This window comes from Podarcis liolepis (assembly GCF_965112155.1).
Source record: "Podarcis liolepis genome assembly, chromosome: 5".
Classification (NCBI taxonomy): domain Eukaryota; kingdom Metazoa; phylum Chordata; class Lepidosauria; order Squamata; family Lacertidae; genus Podarcis; species Podarcis liolepis.
The window spans coordinates 77178892-77200367 of record NC_139556.1 but is presented as its reverse complement, the minus strand read 5'-3'; the positions used below and the strand labels follow the sequence as shown (position 1 = coordinate 77200367).

The 21476-nt window shown below is 39.8% G+C and overlaps 1 protein-coding gene across 2 annotated transcripts in view; it reads left to right on the top strand.

The window, feature by feature from the left end:
- Positions 1-21274, top strand: part of PLOD2 (procollagen-lysine,2-oxoglutarate 5-dioxygenase 2) — a 61842-nt gene extending 40568 nt beyond the window's left edge. Inside the window, exons 9-20 of one of the 2 annotated variants that reach the window (XM_083504094.1) lie at positions 331-456; positions 3640-3761; positions 6080-6184; positions 7560-7685; positions 9644-9785; positions 10928-10990; positions 14416-14529; positions 14893-14958; positions 15823-15927; positions 17861-18007; positions 18669-18794; positions 20222-21274. In XM_083504094.1, the coding sequence (XP_083360220.1) occupies positions 331-456; positions 3640-3761; positions 6080-6184; positions 7560-7685; positions 9644-9785; positions 10928-10990; positions 14416-14529; positions 14893-14958; positions 15823-15927; positions 17861-18007; positions 18669-18794; positions 20222-20377 (1398 nt within the window). In that variant the 3' untranslated portion in view covers positions 20378-21274. The remainder of the gene's footprint in view (positions 1-330; positions 457-3639; positions 3762-6079; positions 6185-7559; positions 7686-9643; positions 9786-10927; positions 10991-14415; positions 14530-14892; positions 14959-15822; positions 15928-17860; positions 18008-18668; positions 18795-20221) is intronic. The other variant, XM_083504095.1, reaches the window with a different exon arrangement.
- The last annotated feature ends 202 nt before the right edge of the window (positions 21275-21476 follow it).

Sequence of the window (21476 nt, the reverse complement as noted above, 5' to 3'; positions counted from 1 at the left end):
TCAGAGCTCAGTGGTAGAACATCTGCTTGTTTTCAGGAATATGGGTATGCAGCATAAAACTTACTAATTTCTCAGACAGCATTTTGCTCACTTATATCAGGAGGAATTTCATGGATTCTTATTGTATCATTTCATTTCAGCTACTAGTATCTCAAAACAGCAATTAAAAGTGTATTCAGACTTATAACTTGTGTAAAACTGGAGGTTATTTCCCAAGATATATAATATGGATCATTTTGGTTAAATGTAAAATTGTTCATACTGTTTTAAACTTTAAAGTAAAAGCTTTTTGTGGTTTTCTTTTATTTTTGCGCACTTTTTTTTTTTTAGGAGACTCCAACAGTAACAATTGGTGTTTTCATTGAACAACCAACTCCTTTCCTGCCTAAGTTTCTAGACAGATTGTTGACTCTGGACTATGCAAAGGAAAAAATTACCCTCTTCATTCACAATAATGTAAGTACTTTAGGTGGTAATTGAACAGTTACATTTGTAAATTAGTTAATGAAGTTGGTCTAGTTATGTAGATTGACAACAAAGTTAAGTTCTTAAACATTTAAATGGATCTCTTATTACAGAAAAATAATGTGTGTGTACATATATGTATACACATACATGTATGTACATGCACACACGTTCAGAATAAAATTTCATCAACAGCATGTTAACTTCTCCATTCTTCCTCAGTTCAGTACTGTTTATAAGACATGCAGCTATGCCACCACGACTTAAACTACTTGTTCTTTTGGTTCTTGAAAGTGGTGGAATTACACTATCTACCAATAAATATTAAATAGCTCCTCCAAATAATTTTTAAGGGCAGCTGTTAAAGCTCCTGTGTTTTGGCATCTATAAGTATAACCAGAGGGGGCAGTGGCGTAGCGTGGGGGGTGCAGGGGGGGCCGGCCGCACCGGGCGCAACATCTGGGGGTTAGGGTTAGGGGGCGCAAATCCACGGGTTAGGGGGCGCAAATTACTTGCCTTGCCCCGGGTGCTGACAACCCACGCTACGCCACTGAGAGGGGGGAATGTTGGTGTGTGTTGGGGGTATAGCTCCTCACTTGTGAAAGAGCACTTTATCTGGTCTGCTCATTGTGTGGCCTCTAGATGCTTTTCTACCTTCAGATCTGAAAGTTTCCCTCTTTCTTTCTCTCTCTGCTGCCCCCCTTCTTTTTATACCATAAACCAATGGCCCACAGGCCTAATTTCCTATGAGGCCATTTCCCACAAACCACGCCCACCTCTTCAACCCTTGATGTCCAATGGGAAGGAGGTAAAGGCACAACCTTTACTTTGAAGTCCATTTCCAAATGTTTTCAGTAGAAGACAAGGATCTCTGCCCAATGGGTTAAAAAGGTTCCTCATCTCTTGCTTATCCCTTCCATTTAACTTCACTGTCACCTATTCCTCATAGAAAGTATACAGTGCTACCTCAGGTTACATACACTTCAGGTTACAGACTCCGCTAACCCAGAAATAGTGCTTCAGGTTAAGAACTTTGCTTCAGGATGAGAACAGAAATCATGCTCCGGCGGTGCGGTGGCAGCAGGAGGCCCCATTATCTAAAGTGGTGCTTCAGGTTAAGAACAGTTTCAGGTTAAGAACAGACCTCCAGAACGAATTAAGTACTTAACCCGAGGTACCACTGTAATTGCTGAGAAGTAGAGAAATGGGTTGCTGCAACTGCACCATTCAAGTGTATGGCTGGATACTCCCATCTGATGACTTCTGGCACCTGCACCCATGCTGGGGCAGTTTATCCACCCGGCAACAGCACACTTACATAGGGTTGACCTCAGCAATGTCCACCACCACACCCTGATGAGCAGTTAGTTCTGTGGAATTGATGTTTGCGTGTTGCCACACCTAAAAAAAGGTTGGTCCAGTGAAAGACCTTGCTTAGGTTACATCCCAATTTATTCATGAGCAAATAATGAATTATGGAGAACCGTTGCTATTCATTTTTACAAATGCAAACAATTATATATATATACTGAGGCTTGCAACTCAAATAAAGTCACAAAACTGAAAACAAACAGTTTTATAAATTTATACCTGGCACAATTTCACATATTTTTTATTGGCTAACTAGTATGGATTTAGTGGTTCAGGGAAGGTACTGAAATAGTTTTATCCCCCCCAAAAAACCTAGATTTTAGAGCTTATCCAATGAAACTGAATTTCCACAAGCAATGGGTCCATCCCTTTATCACTTTTTAACCACTCTGATTGATGTGTAAAAAGATAATATCTCTCTAGCAGTGGCGTAGCGTGGGGGGTGCAGGGGGGGCCGGCCGCACCGGCCGCAACATCTGGGGGTTAGGGTTAGGGGGCACAATTCCACGGGTTAGGGGGCGCAAATTACTTGCCTTGCCCCGGGTGCTGACAACCCACGCTACGCCACTGCTCTCTAGGAATAATAAATCCCAGTTAGGGAATATTTAATATGTAGTGTCACTCTATAGTATAGAAGGTAATGCCATGGGCAAAAAGATCACAACCATATATTCTACATTAATTAACAAAAACTGGCTACAACCTTCCATTTCCACCCACCTTCTTTTAAGAATAAGAAAATCCAATACATTAACAGCTTAATGTTATGCATGTCTACTCAGATTTACTCCCATTGTGTTCAATGGGGCATACACTCAGGTTGAGCTGTTATAGGATTGGAGCCTAAGGAGTTAACACATCTGTAAAATAGCCAGAGTGACCTAAAATAGTAGTTGATCTTGGGCTTGTTTATTCTGCTGCTAAATTTCCAGTGTTATTTTTTACTGTGACGGTTCCTGCTGATTATCATAATATTTTTAGTAAGTGCTAACATCCAAGTTCAAAGTGGAACTTATTTGAGGAGAAATAATATTTAAAGAGGAACTCTGTAAAGGTGGACTGACTTTTTAGAATGATTGTTGCTCTTCTTATTTTTTCACCATCATTATAAAAATGAGTAGCTATATAAAATCACTTGTCAGAGATTTAGTTGTGTTATAGATGTGTTGCAGCTAAAACAAAGTATTTTAAAATATTATTTTCTCTAGCACCTTCTTTTTTCAGGTCTGGTATTTTCCTGTCGCTGGTCTGTGTGTTCTTCTGATTCTTTTTCTGTTTGCTAAAGAAAATACCGTATTTTTTCGTGTATAAGACTAGGTTGGTTTTTTTTTACCAAAAAGTTTGGTTTGAAATTGGGTCTCATCTTATACATGGGTTGTGCTGAGGGGTGTTTTCTTAATTTGGAGCTCCCCAAAATAGGGGGCATCTTATACATGGAAAAATATGGTATATCTTCCTCTCCTCTGGGTCTCTTTCTCTTACTGTTCCTGATTTCTGGTGTCCCTGGTGGAAACAAGCTTGTGTATTGGGAGGAGAGGCATTCCTGCCTGGGGCTCCACCACCAATCTGCATGCATCTGTTTCAGTGTCCGAAGCAAGTCTATGCAACTAGCCTTACTTTGGACCTTGAACCAAATGTCCGTAGGTCAAGGATGCCCTTCTGCAGGAGGTATAGTGAAGGCACCTGCTACACCTCGATGGAGAACTTATACCACAGGCTAGTACTGGCCTGCTCTGTTGCATGTTTAATTTTTACATGGTATTACCGATTTCTCATTTATTAATTATTTCATTACTTTTTCAGGAAGTTCACCATGAAAGACATATCAAGACGTTTTGGGAAAAAGCCAAGCACATGTTCAAAACGATACAAATTGTGGGGCCTGAAGAATATCTGAGTCAAGCTGATGCCAGGAACATGGGAATGTAATTTTATTTTTAACGATTTATCTCCTCAGATCTATATATGGACAGGAATGAAATGTGTAGATTTAGACAGGAAGATGTCTAATTAAAATGAACACACAACCAAATAATTGATGCAGTGGCCCCAACAATGTATTGTGTTTATGAGCAATTCCTGCTGCTTTCTTGTAGGGCTGTTGCTTGTTGGCAAAGATTTAATGATCCATCATTGAGACTTCCAACATATGTTTTTAGAGTGCTGAGACTAATAGTTCATGTTGAAACTCAGCAGATGTTGTAGATTATTCATCAGCCTCTCTGTTAAGATCATTATTTTATTTTTAGGTATGTTTTTTTTTAAGAAGGTTGGCTAACTTCTTTTAAAATTCAACATCTAGCATTTACATTCAAGTAATGTAAAATAGTAATAGTAATAAAGCAGTTGTAAAAGGCATTTAAAAAGCAGAAAGACTAGCAATAAAAATAGGGAAACAACAGGTATAAAATAAATCATCTATTAGAAGTTCAGGATGATAAAACTGTCTTGATCTTGCACCAAGATACTAACAACAAAGGCAGCAGCTGTGTGCCTCTAGGGCAGGCATCCCCAAACCCGGCCCTTCAGCTGTTTGGGGACTACAATTCCCATCATCCCTAGGACCACTGGTCCTGTTAGCTAGGGATGGTGGGAGTTGTAGTCCCAAAGCAGCTGGAGGACTGAGTTGGGGGGTGCCTGCTCTAGGGAAACTAGTCCAGAACTGGTCCGCACCACCAACCCCCCTCCCCAAACTACTCTCTCCAATCTCTACCCATCTCTAACAGTGTTGTGTGGGCTGCTCTGCTCAGATGTTCATAAGGAAGGCGCCTGTTACCATGCTTGTGAGCTGTGGTTTTGTTATTTCCAAGCATTCACTGGCCTGCACACCTTGATCCTGTGAATTCTTACTGTCTCTCCCAAGGCCCAGACACTTGCCTCTGGAATGTGAGAAGCTAGTTGCAATTCTAGCAGAGGTGGACGCTGCCACGTCTCAACAGAGTGTCTTTTTGCTGTGGAGTGGGGCTGCATCCTGGAAAAAAAAATCTATGTGGCTTTCACTCCCAAACAACCTTTCCACTGAACAGAATAGCTCCCTCATCATTGTATGACCTGCAACATATGTTTGGGATACATACAGCTGGTTCCTCTTTCATTGAAAGGTTGCACCACAGGGGGGGGGGAAAGATCCAGCTGTTATAAATTATGAAAGTTCTGGGAACGAGAATGTTCATAGCCTTCAGAATGATCTATGTTCAATAGCTTTTATAATCAGATCCCGGTATCACATCTCTTTGTCTCTCACGCACATACATGCACACTGGACTGGCCATTGACTTTAACAGTGCAGCACAGCAGTTTAATATCACATTTTATTTTCCAACAGAATTCCCTGGTATTAAACCAGCCAGCTATCTACGTCAGTATGTTGTTAACACCCACAGCTTAACTGCAATAGGGTCATCTAGTCTAATTCCCTGCAGTGCAGGAATCATTTTGCCCAAAGTGGGGCTCAAGTCCATGGCCCTCACAACTGAGCTATTGGGTGAGGCTCCAGTCCAATAGTAAAACAGTAAACTAGGGTTATGTTTACCACTTACCTACCTGTCTGTCATGTGGGGGATAATATTGTGAACAGAAATTAGAGCTGTACATAGAGGACAATGGTTGTATTAATATGTAATTTATATTTGCGTTCATGTATTCAGGAATAGGTATGAAATAGGTATGGTAAATAGGTATCCGTAAATTGCTATTGTATTGTCAGATTTAATTTTCAACATATAGGTGTGCAGTTGTATTAACTGATAGCATTGTTATTAAGAAATTTTTTTTTTCATTTACTGGGAAGGGACAAGTTAATGACAGTGAATTTAGAAAAAAATTGGGGTTTTGAAAATATTGGGAATGTAGCTGTCCAAAGCTGGGAGAAACAGAGAAATTTCACTATGCAAATCTTCCAGAAGATGGACAAATTTCCCTAAATTGGTAGTAACATCACCTTCAAAAATCCAAGACGTCTGTGCAAAGAGTGAGACTGGTATTTTGAAAAACTTCCTTCTGGTGGATAGATAAATCAAGCGAAACCCAGATTGTATTATTAGCCATAAAACCTATTACTTTCAACTACTAACAGTTGCTTTAAGTAGACTTGTTTCAGGAGTCGAGTTGCCAATTCAGGTAGCTATTAAGCAAAGGAACTTCTTAAATGCACACTGCAGCTGTATGCTTAAAACTATTATCATCTCTTTGGAATGGAACATGTTTGCAATGCTAATGCCTTGTGTGAATCTTCCTTTTCAAGGGACATCTGTCGGCAGAACGAAGGATGCGACTATTATTTCAGCATAGATGCGGATGTTGTTTTAACGAACCCCAGGACTTTAAAACTCTTGATAGAACAGAACCGGTACGCTTATGGCAGGAGGGGTTGGGGAACTTATCAATTTTTGGATTGTTTTATTACTACTACAGGTTTGTTTCGTAATTCCTTGAAATATATTTCTCATGAAAGAAGATATACCGGGTGGCATCCAGTGGTGTTCATCTGCCGGTAGAGTAGATTTCCATTTGCGCAGTGGTGTTTCCCATTCCTATCTCTGTACCTAAAAACTGTGGAGAGCTGCAGCGGGGGAGGAGAGGAAAATTACTTCTGCATCACTGGATAGCGCCATTATGTCCGGGCAGAGGAGAATATTAATGCACTCCTTTATGTGAAAACTAGCCTTCCACTATGATTTAGGGGGCTCTTTCTTAAAATAATAATAATATATATTTTATTGGATTTTTACAGTTTTATATTCAATAAAACAGCACAATATAACATTTGGCATATAAAAGAAAAAGAAATCCCCCCCTCCCCGTGACTTCCCTCAACTTCCCCTTCTGGTTCTTTAAATATTTACTACTTCTGAGTATTTATTAACTTATTTTTATAATCTTATACCTTAGTATTTGTATTTTCTTATCAGTTGTATACCAAATTTTCTTTCATGATTACATCTTACAGTCAATTTCATTCCATGTTGTCCTTAACCGTTGATCTTATTTTCTTACTTGTAAGTGTTTAATCAAACCCTGCTAGGGAGTCCATATCTTTACAGTATTTCTGTAAATACATGATAAAAGGTTCCCAGTCTTTTTTTTAAAATTCTGATTTAGGGGGCTCTTTTTAATCATGTGAATGCTCTGTCATTGGTGGATATGTGCTGCAGGGATGGAGACCCTTTCCCCCATGCTTCTCTGCACATATTGCAGTAAAGGCACTTCCTTCAGCATGTTTGCTTTTTGATCACGTCAACTTTCTTGACTTTGACGACAATGTGTCTACAAGAGAGACTCAGTTTCACTATGTGTCAGTTAAGGCTTTAAAGAGCTATTTTATCATTCACACCGTTAATCCATTTTATCCTGATTGGCAGCCCCTTTCCTAGACATCAGGCAGAGATCTTTCATCGCTATTCTAGCAGAAGCCTTTCAGTGGGAATGTGAATGATGGAATATAAGATTTTATGTATGCATGCATGCATGCATAACATATACTCTTCGCTGAGCTATGGCCCTTGAAATTTCACATTGCAGTTGTTGCTTTACAAATTCAGAATTCAGAAAGACTGGTTTTTTCTCGCTATCCCAGAGGCAGTGACTGGAAGCAAAGAGGCCTATTTAGAATAAGTGACAGCTATTAACACCCGTCTCTTCCCCAGTTATAGAGTGTCTCCTTGTGATTGTCTCACATTTCAATCTTTTTGTTAACTTTCAATGCAATCATGTTTTTAAAACAGAAAGATGATTGCCCCTCTTGTACTGCGCCATGGGAAGCTTTGGTCAAACTTTTGGGGGGCGCTGAGCCCTGATGGATATTATGCTCGGTCTGAAGACTACGTGGATATTGTCCAAGGAAACAGAGTGTAAGTTAACTGTTTGCTCTTTTGCATAGGTGCCGACTATGTGGGGCTGTGGGTGCCCAGGCACCCACAAATTTTAAATGAAGGGGCTGCTACCCCCCTCCAATTCGACTTGGTGGCATGCGCATACTCTGGAGCATGTTTATGTCACATCGACACACCCCTGTGATGTGCAGGAGTGACATTGGCACACCGCGAGTGTGCCAGAGTTGCACATGAGCACACCCCGGGCACATGCAATTCCACATACATCCAATAGCTATCCCAATAGTAGTTGTTGAAAAACCACCTTGTTCATACTTTTTTTGATTTGGCACGTATGTAAGTATTGATCATGTCTATACAGTGGCACCTCTGGTTACGAACCTAATTTGTTCTGGAGGTCCGTTCTTAACCTGAAACCATTCTTAACCTGAGGAACCTTAGCTAATGGGGCCTCCTGCTGCTGCCACACGATTTCTGTTCTCATCCTGAGGTAAAGTTCTTAACCCAGGTACTGCATCCGGGTTAGTGGAGTCTATAACCTGGAGTGTTTGTAACCTGAGGTACCACTGTATTCCAGCTTTGCTCCAAGGAGCTGCTTCGTGGCTGAGTAGAGAACTCACTGGGTAACCTTTGGCCAGTTGTAGTCCACCAAACCTACCTCACATGGTGGTTGTGAGGATGAAATGGGGAGGAAGAGAACCATGTATGCCTCCTTGAGTTTTTTGGAGGAATGGTGGGGTATAAAACATACATAACATGCCACATCAACGTATGTGTTAAATAAGTTGGTTCTGGGGGACGGACGGACACAATTGTGGTGGCTGTATTGACTATTGCTTCAGTGAACATTTCTTAAAGTGAGTTATTTTTAAGACACAGTCAGCTGTGAGTGGTTTTCAGCCCTTTTTCGGCCAACTAATCCCTGTAACATGTTGAAATATCCTGTGGATATCCTCAAAACCCGTCTCCATGCATGCCCCACAATAAAAGTAAAAAATAAAAACCAAAGAAGAATCCAGTAAGAAGGACTTTATTTAACACTTGTAAAGTTCTGCATAACCCTGGGTTGCAAAAAAAGGGGGGGGCTCTTGATAGTGTGACCCACTTACTTTGAACTGCTTGCATTGACTGTGTAAATTCCTTCAGCATACCCCAAACAATTTACTTTCCCCATACTTCCCACATATTTCAGTTCTGGCTTTTTCCTCAGCCAGAAACCATAAAAGAAGGAATTAATTGATATTGGTATAAGCTGGCTATTATTGGGGGAATATTGGAAAACTAATAAAAAATTATTTGAAAAAAAACAACCATAAAAGAAGTGACATATAAAGACGGTTCTTGGAAAGGCTGCTTTTAATTCTGTTTCCTTGTAATTGCCATATATTTTAATTTATAAGCTGATTTTGAAGACTATGTGCTCTGTCAATAGCTTTAATTGAATAAAAAATGGAAGGGAGATTTAAAAGTGAATGTTCTCAATTCAGCTATTTCCTGATTTTATTGTTGTATATGGGTCTGTGAGCGAGAAACCTGACCTGAAAAACAAGCAAAAAATGATTGATTTTGCTTGTTTATTGTTTGTCCAGCTTTAGAAACCTGCCACAGGGTCAAGTATCGTTCTGGGACATGTGGTTCTACAGCTGGGTGTTAAATATAATTTTAGAATGGTTCAGTTTGTGCCTTTCTCCATGTGGTTGCATTAGCAAATATTCCACAGTAACTTATTGGTCTCCTTAGTCTTGTTTACAAATGGATAATGTTCTCTCAGTTCTGTATAGTGGAGCTTTGTGGAGCTTCTCCGCAACAAGAGTACAAATGATTAAAAAAAAGAATTATGCTCCATAGTATTTTCATCCTGTTTCATGAGTGGAAAATTCTCACCATAGGAAACAAATGATGAAAAAATGATGAAACTTGAATGAAATTCATCCAAGTGTATTTTACACCCAACTCATTTTCCCATTTCCCCCCAGGGGTGTATGGAACATCCCTTATGTGGCTAACATATATTTGATCAAAGGACAAACCCTCAGATCTGAGATGAAAGAGAGAAATTATTTTGCAAGGGACAGATTGGATCCTGATATGGCCCTCTGCAGGAATGCCAGGGAAATGGTGAGTTGCATGAGCTTTGAAAATGTCTCGCTACACTTTGGTTGTTCTTTCTTTCCAATTTAAAGTACTAGCCAATTTTTTTGTGTGAGTTACAATCACTTTTCTGACTCTTTGTTACCTCTTCACAATGGCAGCAGTTAAACCAATTCACATCACAACTTTTTGGCTAACACTCATAAATATTGTGTGCTGCCTGTTTCTGAATGCAAAATGACTTGTGAACTTAATCAATACCTATTTCAAATGTTAATTGTAGCTCAGCACTGATTTTCTATTTTTTCTAAATTTTGTTCTTGAGTTAATAAACCATCGCAAATGCTATATATTGTATGAAGGATACAATAGAACTTATGTCACATTATTGCATTTTAGAATTGTCTTTTTCAAGGGCAGGAATGATTGATCTTGTTATTTCAAGGCAGATTAAATTTTGCAAAACAGGACCAATGCTCCTTGTCGTTATTAGTGTTTAATGGATGCTAGCATTATGAGAACATATATGAATATCATTGCAATACAAATGTAAATCTGTATCTGTACTGATATCTACACTAGTTCCAGAGCAGAATCAAATGACAGCTATTTCCAGGCAATGTAGCATTGAAAAATAATTTTGCTGAATTGAACAAGAAAAGTTGGCAAGTATTGAAGTTTATTCCCTCCTTTAACAAGGCATGATTTTCTTTTGTTTGTACTCGTTCTGCAGAATAGTCCAATCAACATTCTCTTGTTCTCAACCTTTCCTGCATCAGTTATTGCAATCTGTGCTTACCATGTGCTCACGTTCAACTAATCTGACTTGGTGGCTCATCAGAAAAAGTCTTCTTTTTCTCATTCTTATGCTGTGAAGCAGCCTGGTACGAGCTTGTCTCTGTGTGTATGTTTTTTTAAAAATACATATACATATATATGTATATATTTGTTGCAGCAGATAAGAGGCTGAGAGTTCAAGCTTTTAACCCGTACGTTTTAAGCTTTGCTTAGAGCTGCATGATGTCCGTAAATGGTATTTCAGAATACCATCTTTTGATTAAAGGATCTTGTTTATCTAACATGGAAGCAGAAAGCGAATGCAGCTCTAACAGTGCGACAGAGAGCAATGAAAGGTCAACTGATGTGGTCCTTCTCCTCCTTCGTTTTAGACCTTACAAAGGGAAAAAGACTCCCCTTCTGCGGAAACATTCCATATGCTCAGACCCCCAAAGGTTTTTCTTTCTTTTCATTTTTTTACTCATTTATTACAATGCGGTTTTACTCTCCTAGAGGGAGGTATCTCCTTCCGTTCCCTGTACCCCAGTGATAACTGGGCATTGTTTTGTCTTGAGCTTTTAGCCCCATGGATACAACTTTTGCAAAAACCAATCTGTTGGTTTTTTTCCTGTGGCCGTTCAAAAGATTAAATCACGAATGGAAGGAAAACAGCTGTCAGTGCTGCCCCACACAAACCTGTGTACAAGAATTCACACAGGGATATGTTGAGTAGGTTCTATAGATGACGGTCAATTGGCTGCCGGCATTTACCTGACCTCCTGTCACCCACATCACTACAGTGTATTAGGAAAGGAAAGGTCGTTGTGATGCAGACATACTGGCAAAGCCAATCTAGCACTCTCTGACTGGTGGGTGTGCACCAAACCAACTTCACCTCTGCCTTGTCCCTACTCTGTGGCATGCCCCAGCAATGGGGCTGTCAGGAGGTCAGGTAAGTGCCACCACTCCAGTGACCACTGCTGATCGGCAGTTTTCATTATTATGCTTGCATAGGAGGTTGCCCAAAGCCTTGTGAAGCCGTTTGTCCAAATGGAAGAACATGCTTTTTTGCTTCTTCTGTGTTTCACGTAAAATAGTGAGCAGAAGATGCCTTCGGCATGCAGGAGGGCAAGTTTCAGCCCAAACAGTAGCACGTTTTCCACATTGTTGAGTTTGTAAACCAATATGCTAGTGTACTTAAACATACACCCAAAATTCTGATGTGGTGTAATCGCCAAAAATCAACCTGTCCTCATTTTTTTAATGCAAATCATTCTTGTGCTACAAGCCCCTGCTTCCTAGTTATATACATGTGAGAATCACAAATTTTGTGGTATCGTCTTAAGTAACAACTCATTTTAGCATTGACCATTGCTTCTAAGATTCAGTCTCCATTAATTTCATTGTGGGCATCTGCTCATGTTCCATTGAGACTAATGGAGATTGAGGATTTCATTTTTGAACTTTCTTTGTCTTTCATTTAGCTATATCACTTTCACTTGTTTTGGATGTCAAAAGGCTGCATCCAATGGGTTTCACTCAGCTGACAGTAAAGCTTCTGCTGGCAGAATTGAGAGGGAAAGGATTTTTGGAAATTCCCTTCCCACGCTGTCCCACTTTCCAAAACCCCCAGAGGGACTCTTAACCCAGATTTAGAGGGGAAGAGAGGCTGCAGGGAGAGGATTAATTGCAGGAAACTCTTTCATTCCCTGAAGCCTTACAATCAGCTGGTAGAACCCAAATTATGTGACCCTATTAATTAATAAATGAATGAATCTATGATTGGGGCCACTCCACATCATTCGAGAGGTAATCCCACCATTAGCAAATAGAAGAAGCCACAGCTGTTAGCAGCATAATAAAGTCAAATTTCAGAATGATTTTTTTTTATGGAAGAGTAGAAAAAATAATGAAATATAATGCCGAAATAGTCTTGAAGTCAAGAACCAAACAGTCATTCGTAAACTGCATACAGTTGCATACAATTTAATGGTCTCTTTCTAGTTAAAACTGGATGTAATTCAATGGCTTTTTGTTGTTGAGACAAAGTTACCCACACTCTGTTATCCACTGTAGCTGTAGGAACCATAAAATCCATTGCTTAATAAGGGTTGCTTGCTGTTCCCTGTTCCCCTAATGCACATTTTTCAATATCTTGTTATGATTAAAACTGAAGCTCGCCCATGCTGTAAAAACAGAACATACTGTGGTTTCCCTACACTTCTCATGAGAAATTATGTCTTTAACGCAATAACATGGTTTTCAATACACCCACTGGCAAAAGCATGCTTTACCACTGTATTTCTACAGTTCTATGCTGACGCAACTCCATTGGAAGTAATGGAGCATAAAACTGGACAGTGGTGTGGTGTATTTTTGTAGCAGAGGGAAGTGTTACATAATCATCACTTAACTGTTTTTGGCAGAGCTTTTTTGATTCAGCTTTTCGTATTTATTGTTTAATAAGAGCCATGGGTTGAGTACATGTTTATTATGTTCGTGTTTTTAAAAAGAACATTGCAACATTAAAAAAGAATCCCCCCGAAAGACTTAAAACCAACCCTTATGTACTTGAGATAGTGTATCTGCCTCACTACTTATACAACATGGTCTGCGACAGAATTTGTTATGTCTACCTGGTAGCCTTCAGACGTTTTGGAATGCCAATCACAGCAGCTCCAGGTCTGAAAGGCTGCCCTATCCTGATCACTGAGGAAACTCATAGACATCTGCTTCCTTAGAGACAGTAGCCACAGACCCAGAAGCAAACCAGGAAGTACCTCATTATAGGATAGGCCTGTATTGCCATGTAGGTTTGAAGTTACTATTACATATTTTGTTCAATTGGTGCTGCCCCTGGCTGGTCCTACTAGCCTGCTTGGACAGAGATCATCATCAACATGAGGACTGGTGTGGCTGATGTCTGGCTTGTAGGTGACCAGCATGCTGGCCATTCACAAAACCACAAGTGTCAGAAACAGCAAATGTCTTGAAGCACCATTATTCAAAATGGCAAGCAATTGGGCTGTGACAAACGCAACAGTATCTTTGATCAGTTTGAAAACGTGGGCCTGTTTATATTGAAAAGGAAAACAAGATACCTTCCCCATTTACTTAATTTGATTTGTTCAATTTAATATGAAGTTAATCGGTCCTACAAGGATCGTGTGGCTTTTGCTACTGTTCCAGTTCATTTTGCTTTTCATCCTTCTTCAAGCATTGCACAGTGGTTTGTTGTTTTCATCATATTCATCAAAATAACTATTTGAAGGGGAACCTTTTCATTACAGGTCAACTCGTCAAAGGATCTGGTAGGAAATGGGCTGAAATTGGCACTCTATAGAGCTCTGACAGTTGCTTCTCTATTCATGTCTTTACCTGAATTCAACAGATCAATATTAGTTAAATATTTAGGATGTAAGACAACTACATAAAAATGTGTAGACAAAAATATACCCACTTTTCCGTCATAAATTAATCTGGTCACTCATCATCAGTTATATAAATGTATAGATATTAAGAACATAACCGAGATTGCTGTGTGTGGGTCTCTGATACAGGTATGGATTGTTCAGGGCTTCTCCTCCCTACATTTTCATGAATTGGGAATGCTCTGTATGCATGGACTGCATGTAGAAAAGAAACAAATTGCCTCAGCCCATATCAGAATCCATGCTTTGTTTACTGACTATATCTGGTCAGTTGGCAGTACAGCTTAGTTAGAATTTCAGATAAAGAGGACTGTAGTTTGTATATTCAGAATGGGGATGATAGTGAGTTTGGGTGATGAGTATTAATATAGACTGGATAATATAGTTTCTTCTGTATTTCTAAATATTAAATGTAAACTAACATAAGGATGTTTTTTGTCTGGTGGTAGGGTGTCTTTATGTACATCACTAACAGACATGAATTTGGAAGACTTCTATCAACTGCCAACTACAATATATCTCACTACAACAATGATCTTTGGCAGATCTTTGAAAATCCAGTGGTATGTATCAAAGAATGCAATATAATTATTTTCCTCTCTTTAAACCCCCCCCCCATAACCTCTTTCTTTTGTGAGCAAACAAATCACAAAATGCTTTCTTACATGGGGATCTTAATCCATTTAATTTTTCAACATTAACCTTCATTGTTCAATTTGAAAAATAATAATCCTATGGGTTGTATCCAGCTAAGCCCTACTCAGACCCAACCCACTGAAATGGAACAAAGTTCGTCATGTTCATCAATTTTAATGAGTCTGCTTTGAGTAGGACTATCCTTTGCTGAAACCCTACATTCTAAGCACTTCTGTGTGGGTTGTTCTCTCTTTCTATTTTTAATCTAACAAACAAATCTTTGTTCTCAGGATTGGAAGGAAACCTACATAAACCCCAACTATTCAAAAATTTTCACTGAGCGCATAGTAGAACAGGTAAGGAAAACCGCTATTTGGGGACTCACAAAGGGACTGAACTTCATTGATGAGCTGAACTAAAATACAAATGGGTTTTAACTTGGATTGGAGTGAGCTAATTATTTATGGGCTCTGTATGTGTTTCTGTAACTCCCACACCCACCTGAAACTTGGCAGCAGCACCACTAATAATGGAAACCACCTGGGATTGGGGTGGCCCAATACTTCTCTGCTTTGACACTGAAAAACCATTTCTTCTTCAACAGACTTGGCTTTCCATGCCATGCCAATTTGTGCTCTCTCTCTCATGTGTATGTGGGAAGAATCAGCAGGTTAGCATCAAGAGTCCCATAAGCTTGGAGAAATGGAGTTGCTGGAAGCCTGGTCAGCTGTTCTTCACTACATTGTAGTGCCAGTCCTGCTAGGGGAAACCAAATTACCACAGCCGAAAATGTTCCCTTCCTCAAATATGGGAACACTGGGTAGATCAGTACAAATGTAACCTTCTGCTGTGGGTATTTGTGGGCACATGAGAGGAAACTGCTCTACAGTGACTGACCCAAGCAGCCACTGAAATGGTTTCTCCTTTCAGATAATTAGAGATTTCGCTGTGTTTTCTCTTACGTAGCTGGCCAAGTGCATGATGCAGAGCAACTGCTGCATAACTCTTGTATCCACAACCTAAAAGACAAGAAATGACATTTAAGAAACAAAACAAAATCAAAGGGGTGAGACTAGTTGCTGTAGTGATGAACCAAGTATTCCTGCAGCCCTCCTCCACCTTAGATTCAGAGAAGTAAAGCATAAGCTACGCAACAGCTTTATCTGGCACACAAAGGAGCACAAAATGCTAACACACAGGTTTATGTTTCCCACCTATAGCCATGCCCGGATGTGTTTTGGTTCCCCATATTTTCTGAGACAGCCTGTGATGAACTGGTCCAGGAGATGGAACATTATGGACGTTGGTCAGGTGGAAAACACCATGTAAGCATAATAGTTGGAAACTTCTTTTAATTTATTTTTTATATGGGTGTTTTTGAAAATAAAGCATGGACCGCTGACAAAAGGTGAGCACAATGCATATGCAGATGTCCCCTGTGGGAGGCACCCATGGGACTGTCATTGCAGGTACACACATACACTCATCTAAGGGGGAGTTCGTTGGGACAGGATTGTGCCCAATGTTTCCATCAGGGCTGAAAAATGTAATTTTAGATTGGCAAATAAAGCTTAGGGCTCAATCAGTGATATTAAGAGTTTTGGGCTACCTTATAAAAAAACCACTTTTGCTTTTATGTCACTATTTTTATTTATGGAAAAAATACCAAGCACAATGCAATGATGACAGTATTATAGGAATAATGGAGATACAGTATTATTTTTGTTACAAGTCCATTCATAATACATCTACCTCAAAGTACACAATTAGCTTTAGATCCAAATCCATATGACATTTTGACTTTGTAAATTTGATTAATAATGATAATAATGATAATAATAATAATAATAATAATAATAATAATAATAATAATAATAATTTATACCTCGCCCATCTGGCTGGGCTTCCCCAGCCACTCTGGGCAGCTTCCAAAAGAATATTAAAATACTATAATACACCAAACATTAAAAGCTTCCCGAAACAGGGCTGCCTTCAGATGTCTTCTAAAAGCCTGGTAGTTGTTGTTCTCTTTGACATCTGGTGGGAGGGTGTTCCACAGGGAAGGCGACACTACCGAGAAGGCCCTCTGCCTGGTTCCCTGTAACTTGGCTTCTTGCAGTGAGGGAACTGCCAAAGGCCCTCGGTGCTGGACCTCAGTGTCCGGGTAGAACGATGGAGGTGGAGACGCTCCTTCAGATATACTGGACCAAGGCCGTTTAGGGCTTTAAAAGTCAGCACCAACACTTTGAATTGTGCTCGGAAACGTACTGGGAGCCAATGTAGGTCTTTCAAGACCGGTGTTATGTGGTCCCTGCGGCCATTCCCAGTCACCAGTCTAGCTGCCGCGTTCTGGATTAGTTGTAGTTTCCGGGTCACCTTCAAAGGTAGCCCCACGTAGAGCGCATTGCAGTAATCCAAGCGGGAGATAACCAGAGCATGCACCACTCTGGCGAGGCAGTCCGCAGGCAGATAGGGTCTCAGCCTGCGTACCAGATGGAGCTGGTAAATAGCTGCCCTGGATACAGATTTGACCTGTGCCTCCATGGACAGCTGTGAGTCCAAAATGATTCCCAGGCTGCGCACCTGGTCCTTCAGGGGCACAGTTACCCCATTCAGGACCAGGGAATCCTGCACACCTGCCCGCCTCCTGTCCCCCAAAAACAGTACTTCTGTCTTGTCAGGATTCAACCTCAATCTGTTAACCGCCATCTAAAGGGTTAGATTGTGATTTTTTTATTTATTAGGTTTCTTACTTAGTCTTCAGCATGAGTTCCCAGGGTGGGTCTAGTTATGTTACTATAACAAATGATAAAAGAAAGGACATCTTTACTATTTTCTTCAACTGTACTATCTTCTTCAATTGTAAGGCAGTTTACACTTTCTGTATATTAAAAAGCTCCTTTTCATTAATCTAAGACGGTTTTAATAATCAGCTGTAGTTTCAAGTGCTGTTTTTTTTTTAATGAAACATCTATTGATGCATTCAGCCACTACTGAATTATCTGGTGAACAAAACAATGTATTGTTGTACCAATTCCTTACACAATACATTTGATGGAAGAAGAGATTGCCATTTTGGTCCCATAAACTAAGCCATACGACGAGTATATTTGTTCACTGGGATGTGTCTCAAGGTACCGGAGTATGAAAGCTTTAGAATTAGACAGGCATGTGCTACTTTACAAAGTGTCCCATATGATTTGAAAACATAACCTTATGCCCTATGTATCTGAACATCTCTGTGATGTCTTGTTTTAGGACAGCCGCATTTCTGGAGGATATGAAAACGTTCCAACTGACGACATTCACATGAAACAAATTGGGCTGGATAGCGTGTGGCTACATTTCATTAGAGAATACATAGCGCCTGTAACACTAAAAGTGTTTGCCGGCTACTATACAAAGGTAGGTTAAAATGGTTATTAAAAAGTAAGACTTAAAGGCTCAAGAACAGGTGCAGTACCCAAACACAGAGTAGTCATGACAGACCAAGTATGTCCACCCCACAGGTCCTTCTGCCAATGTGGATGCACCAAGAACATTCAAGCAACATGAGGGGGCATTGCAGAGACTAGGAGAGCTATTCATGCCTCTCCTATCCCTACTTCAGCTTCTGCACCATGCAAATTATTTAATTTCTGAAAAGCACAGGAGAGGAGAGTACTCTTTTGCTTGAGTCCTGTGTGCAGGTTTCACACAGGCATCAGGTTAGCGGCTGTGAAAAAAGGATGCTGGACTAGGATGAGCTGTTGGCCTGATCCAGTAGGCTCTTCTTATGTTCTCATGCTCAGGAGCCAAAATTAGACGCTAAGTATTATTTATTCCATTTATCAGTAGTTTCCTATGAAGTATGTGCTAGGTGAACTCTGTGTCTGCAGGCTCAGAATCTTTAAAAAAGGAAGAGAGAGACAAAAGTTGAGGACATCTGGAAGTGAAGGAGTTATTATAAACAGTGGGTGGGAGGAGATCCATGACAGTAAATCACAGATATTTATCATCACAGGGAGTAGGCTTGAGGGATTCCCATGAGCTATCCTTTCTTAACTGTCCTGTTATTTCTTTATAGGGCCATGCCTTGCTGAATTTTGTTGTGAAATACACTACTGAGAGACAACGTTCCCTCAGACCTCATCACGACGCCTCAACATTTACTATCAACATAGCTCTCAACAAAGTGGGAAGAGATTTTGAAGTATGTTTGGAGCAAATCTGTTTATTCCAGCAATGACTTTCAACTTCTCTGACTCATTTCCCACTAAGCTTGCTTAGAAGTCCCAAATAAGAAAATGACACCACAATGATAATTCTTGGTTCTTTTAAAGTATTAGAACAGCATTTCTTTCAGTGACAGTATAATTGCATCAAGCTGCGGTGATACGGCAGTTTAAGCAGACAGCTGTATTCAGTATTGAAATCAGTGATAGGATTATTTTGTATGGCTGGTGAAATATTTTCCTCTGAGGAGTGTCTTGTTGGAGGAGGAGATGGAGAAGATCCCTCACCAAAAAAAATGCTTTCTTGAAGGATCATGTTACAAATAGTTTAAGACAGTGGCCAGCAGAAGGTAGATTGCAGAATGATTTGCAGTAGCTGGCACATGGCAGCAGTAAAAACAAAGTAGATACCACATCCCTCAGTTTTGCACAGGGTAGTTTAAGGAATAGAGGCAAAGTTCCCTTGTCTCTCCAAGTGGTATGACTTGTTGCCTTGGAAACCACCCCCTCCAATCTTTTTCCTCTAGGTTGTTACCTGATTTCAGATACAGCATTTGAAGGGATGGAGTAGGCCTAGCGACCTCCCACTACTGATGCCTAGACTAGAAAAGCTATTGACCTGGTTGGCATGTAACACATCAGTAGTGGGAGGTCGCTAGGCCTACTCCATCCCTCAGCCTCGGCCCTCCAGATGTTTTGAGATTACAATTCCCATCATCCCTGACCACTGGTCCTGCTAGCTAGGGACCATGGGAGTTGTAGGCCAAAAACATATGGAGGACCGAGGTTGAGGAAGCCTGGCTTAGCACAAACAAGCACATGTGTTGATTCTTGGCATGCAGATCACAGCTGCTGCTGCTGCTGCTGTTGTGCTATCCAGCACTAAGTCATAGTTTGTGTTAGTGCTACATCCAAAGCCGGGCTCATGATTTGTTTCACTCCGGACAAACCATGAGTTGTAACCCAAGTTTGTTCTTGGTTAACTGCTTGAGGGTTTTCTGCGATAGATAAACTACACACCCAGGTTTGAATACAACACTAAGCCAAACCATGGCTTATGCCTGGGTGGAACAACTTCAGGATCAGGTGAGTAGTAGTAGCTGCAACCTTTGCTCCTGGATCACAGATGTTAAGGCATGGTTTGACTTAGTATTTGATTCAAACAGGGCCAGTATCATCTATCATGCAATTTCCACAATGATGTTGACCTATATATGAATTAGAATGGGGAAATGCTAAGGTGTGTTGTTGTTCAAATGCAGTATATTCCTGGTGTAAATTAATACACTTGGGATTGATTGTACTTCTGATTATTGTCTTGGGCTTTATACCAAAAAACCCTCCCAGTGTCTATTGAGTTCTGCCAGATGGTGATTTAAAGACTTTTGTTTCTGATTTTTTATAGGGAGGTGGATGCAAATTTCTGAGGTACAACTGCTCCATAGAATCACCCAGGAAAGGATGGAGTTTCATGCATCCAGGAAGACTTACCCATTTACATGAAGGACTTCCCATTTTGAAAGGAACAAGATACATTGCAGTATCATTTATTGACCCTTAATCTTATTTCCCTGGCCTGTTACAGACAACGTTTGGCAATCTATGACAAACTCTTATTTATAGTTCTACTCCCAAAAGATGGTGACAAAAGAAACTTCTTCTAGATTGCTGCTTTGCTTTGGGCTAAAAGAATGAGCAGGAAAAGAAACCCAAACTCTTAAAAAATAATATAAACCTTCAAGCATCTGATCTGAGCCTTGAGTTGCAAAGTTAAATAATTATAATTTTGCTCCCTTGTGAAAAGGGAGTCTAAAAGGAAAGATGAAAATCATTGATGCCAATGATCTATAAAACTTTTCACGTGGGTTTTCCATCCATTACAATAACATTATGAATATGTCTTTTGTACATATCTTGATTAAAGAAAGAAATATTTGCATATCCAGCTATCTATGAATGTTCTTCTAAGAAATAAGTGAATGATAGATAAATGCAAAGCATTGGCAAAAATACACATATGGGTACTTTTTTAAAAAAGCCTTTAAAAGAAGAAATCCTCAACTTGGAAATCTTTTCTTCTCACCAAGTGTCCTTTGATCAGGCTGGGAACTATTCTGCAACTTTTTTTTCATCAGTTCAGTGCTGGAAATCCAAGCTCTCTTTTTGCAAACTTTCTAATACCAAGATGTCTTGGGAAACCAAATTTGTCTACTCTTACTTGAATTTTGTATCAGGAGATCAAGAAGTTGAAGTTGCTCTTTTATAAAACGTGCAGGGTTTTGACTTGCCTTTGTTTTTTAAGGGATCAGTTTAAAATTATTCCTGCTGTGCCTACTGTTTGTAATTTAAAGGTTACACTTGAAAAAAAAAAAGAATGTTGAAGCATGAAACCTGAGGTGCTAAAATGCACAGATTTTCTATGTTTTATGGAAAATAAAGAAGTCTTAAATTAAGAAAAGTTTTTGGTGTGTCTGCTTTTAAAAATATGCAGTGTTTGGTTTCTGTTTTATAAGCAGAGTATGATAACTTTTATTACATTTTGGAGTGTGTTCGGTAAATTGACAAATGTTTTACATCTTAACAAACGTTTTACTTTTCAGAAAAGCTGTTTGTCTTGCATCCCCCACATCAGAAGCCACCACTGTGGAAAAGATGCAATA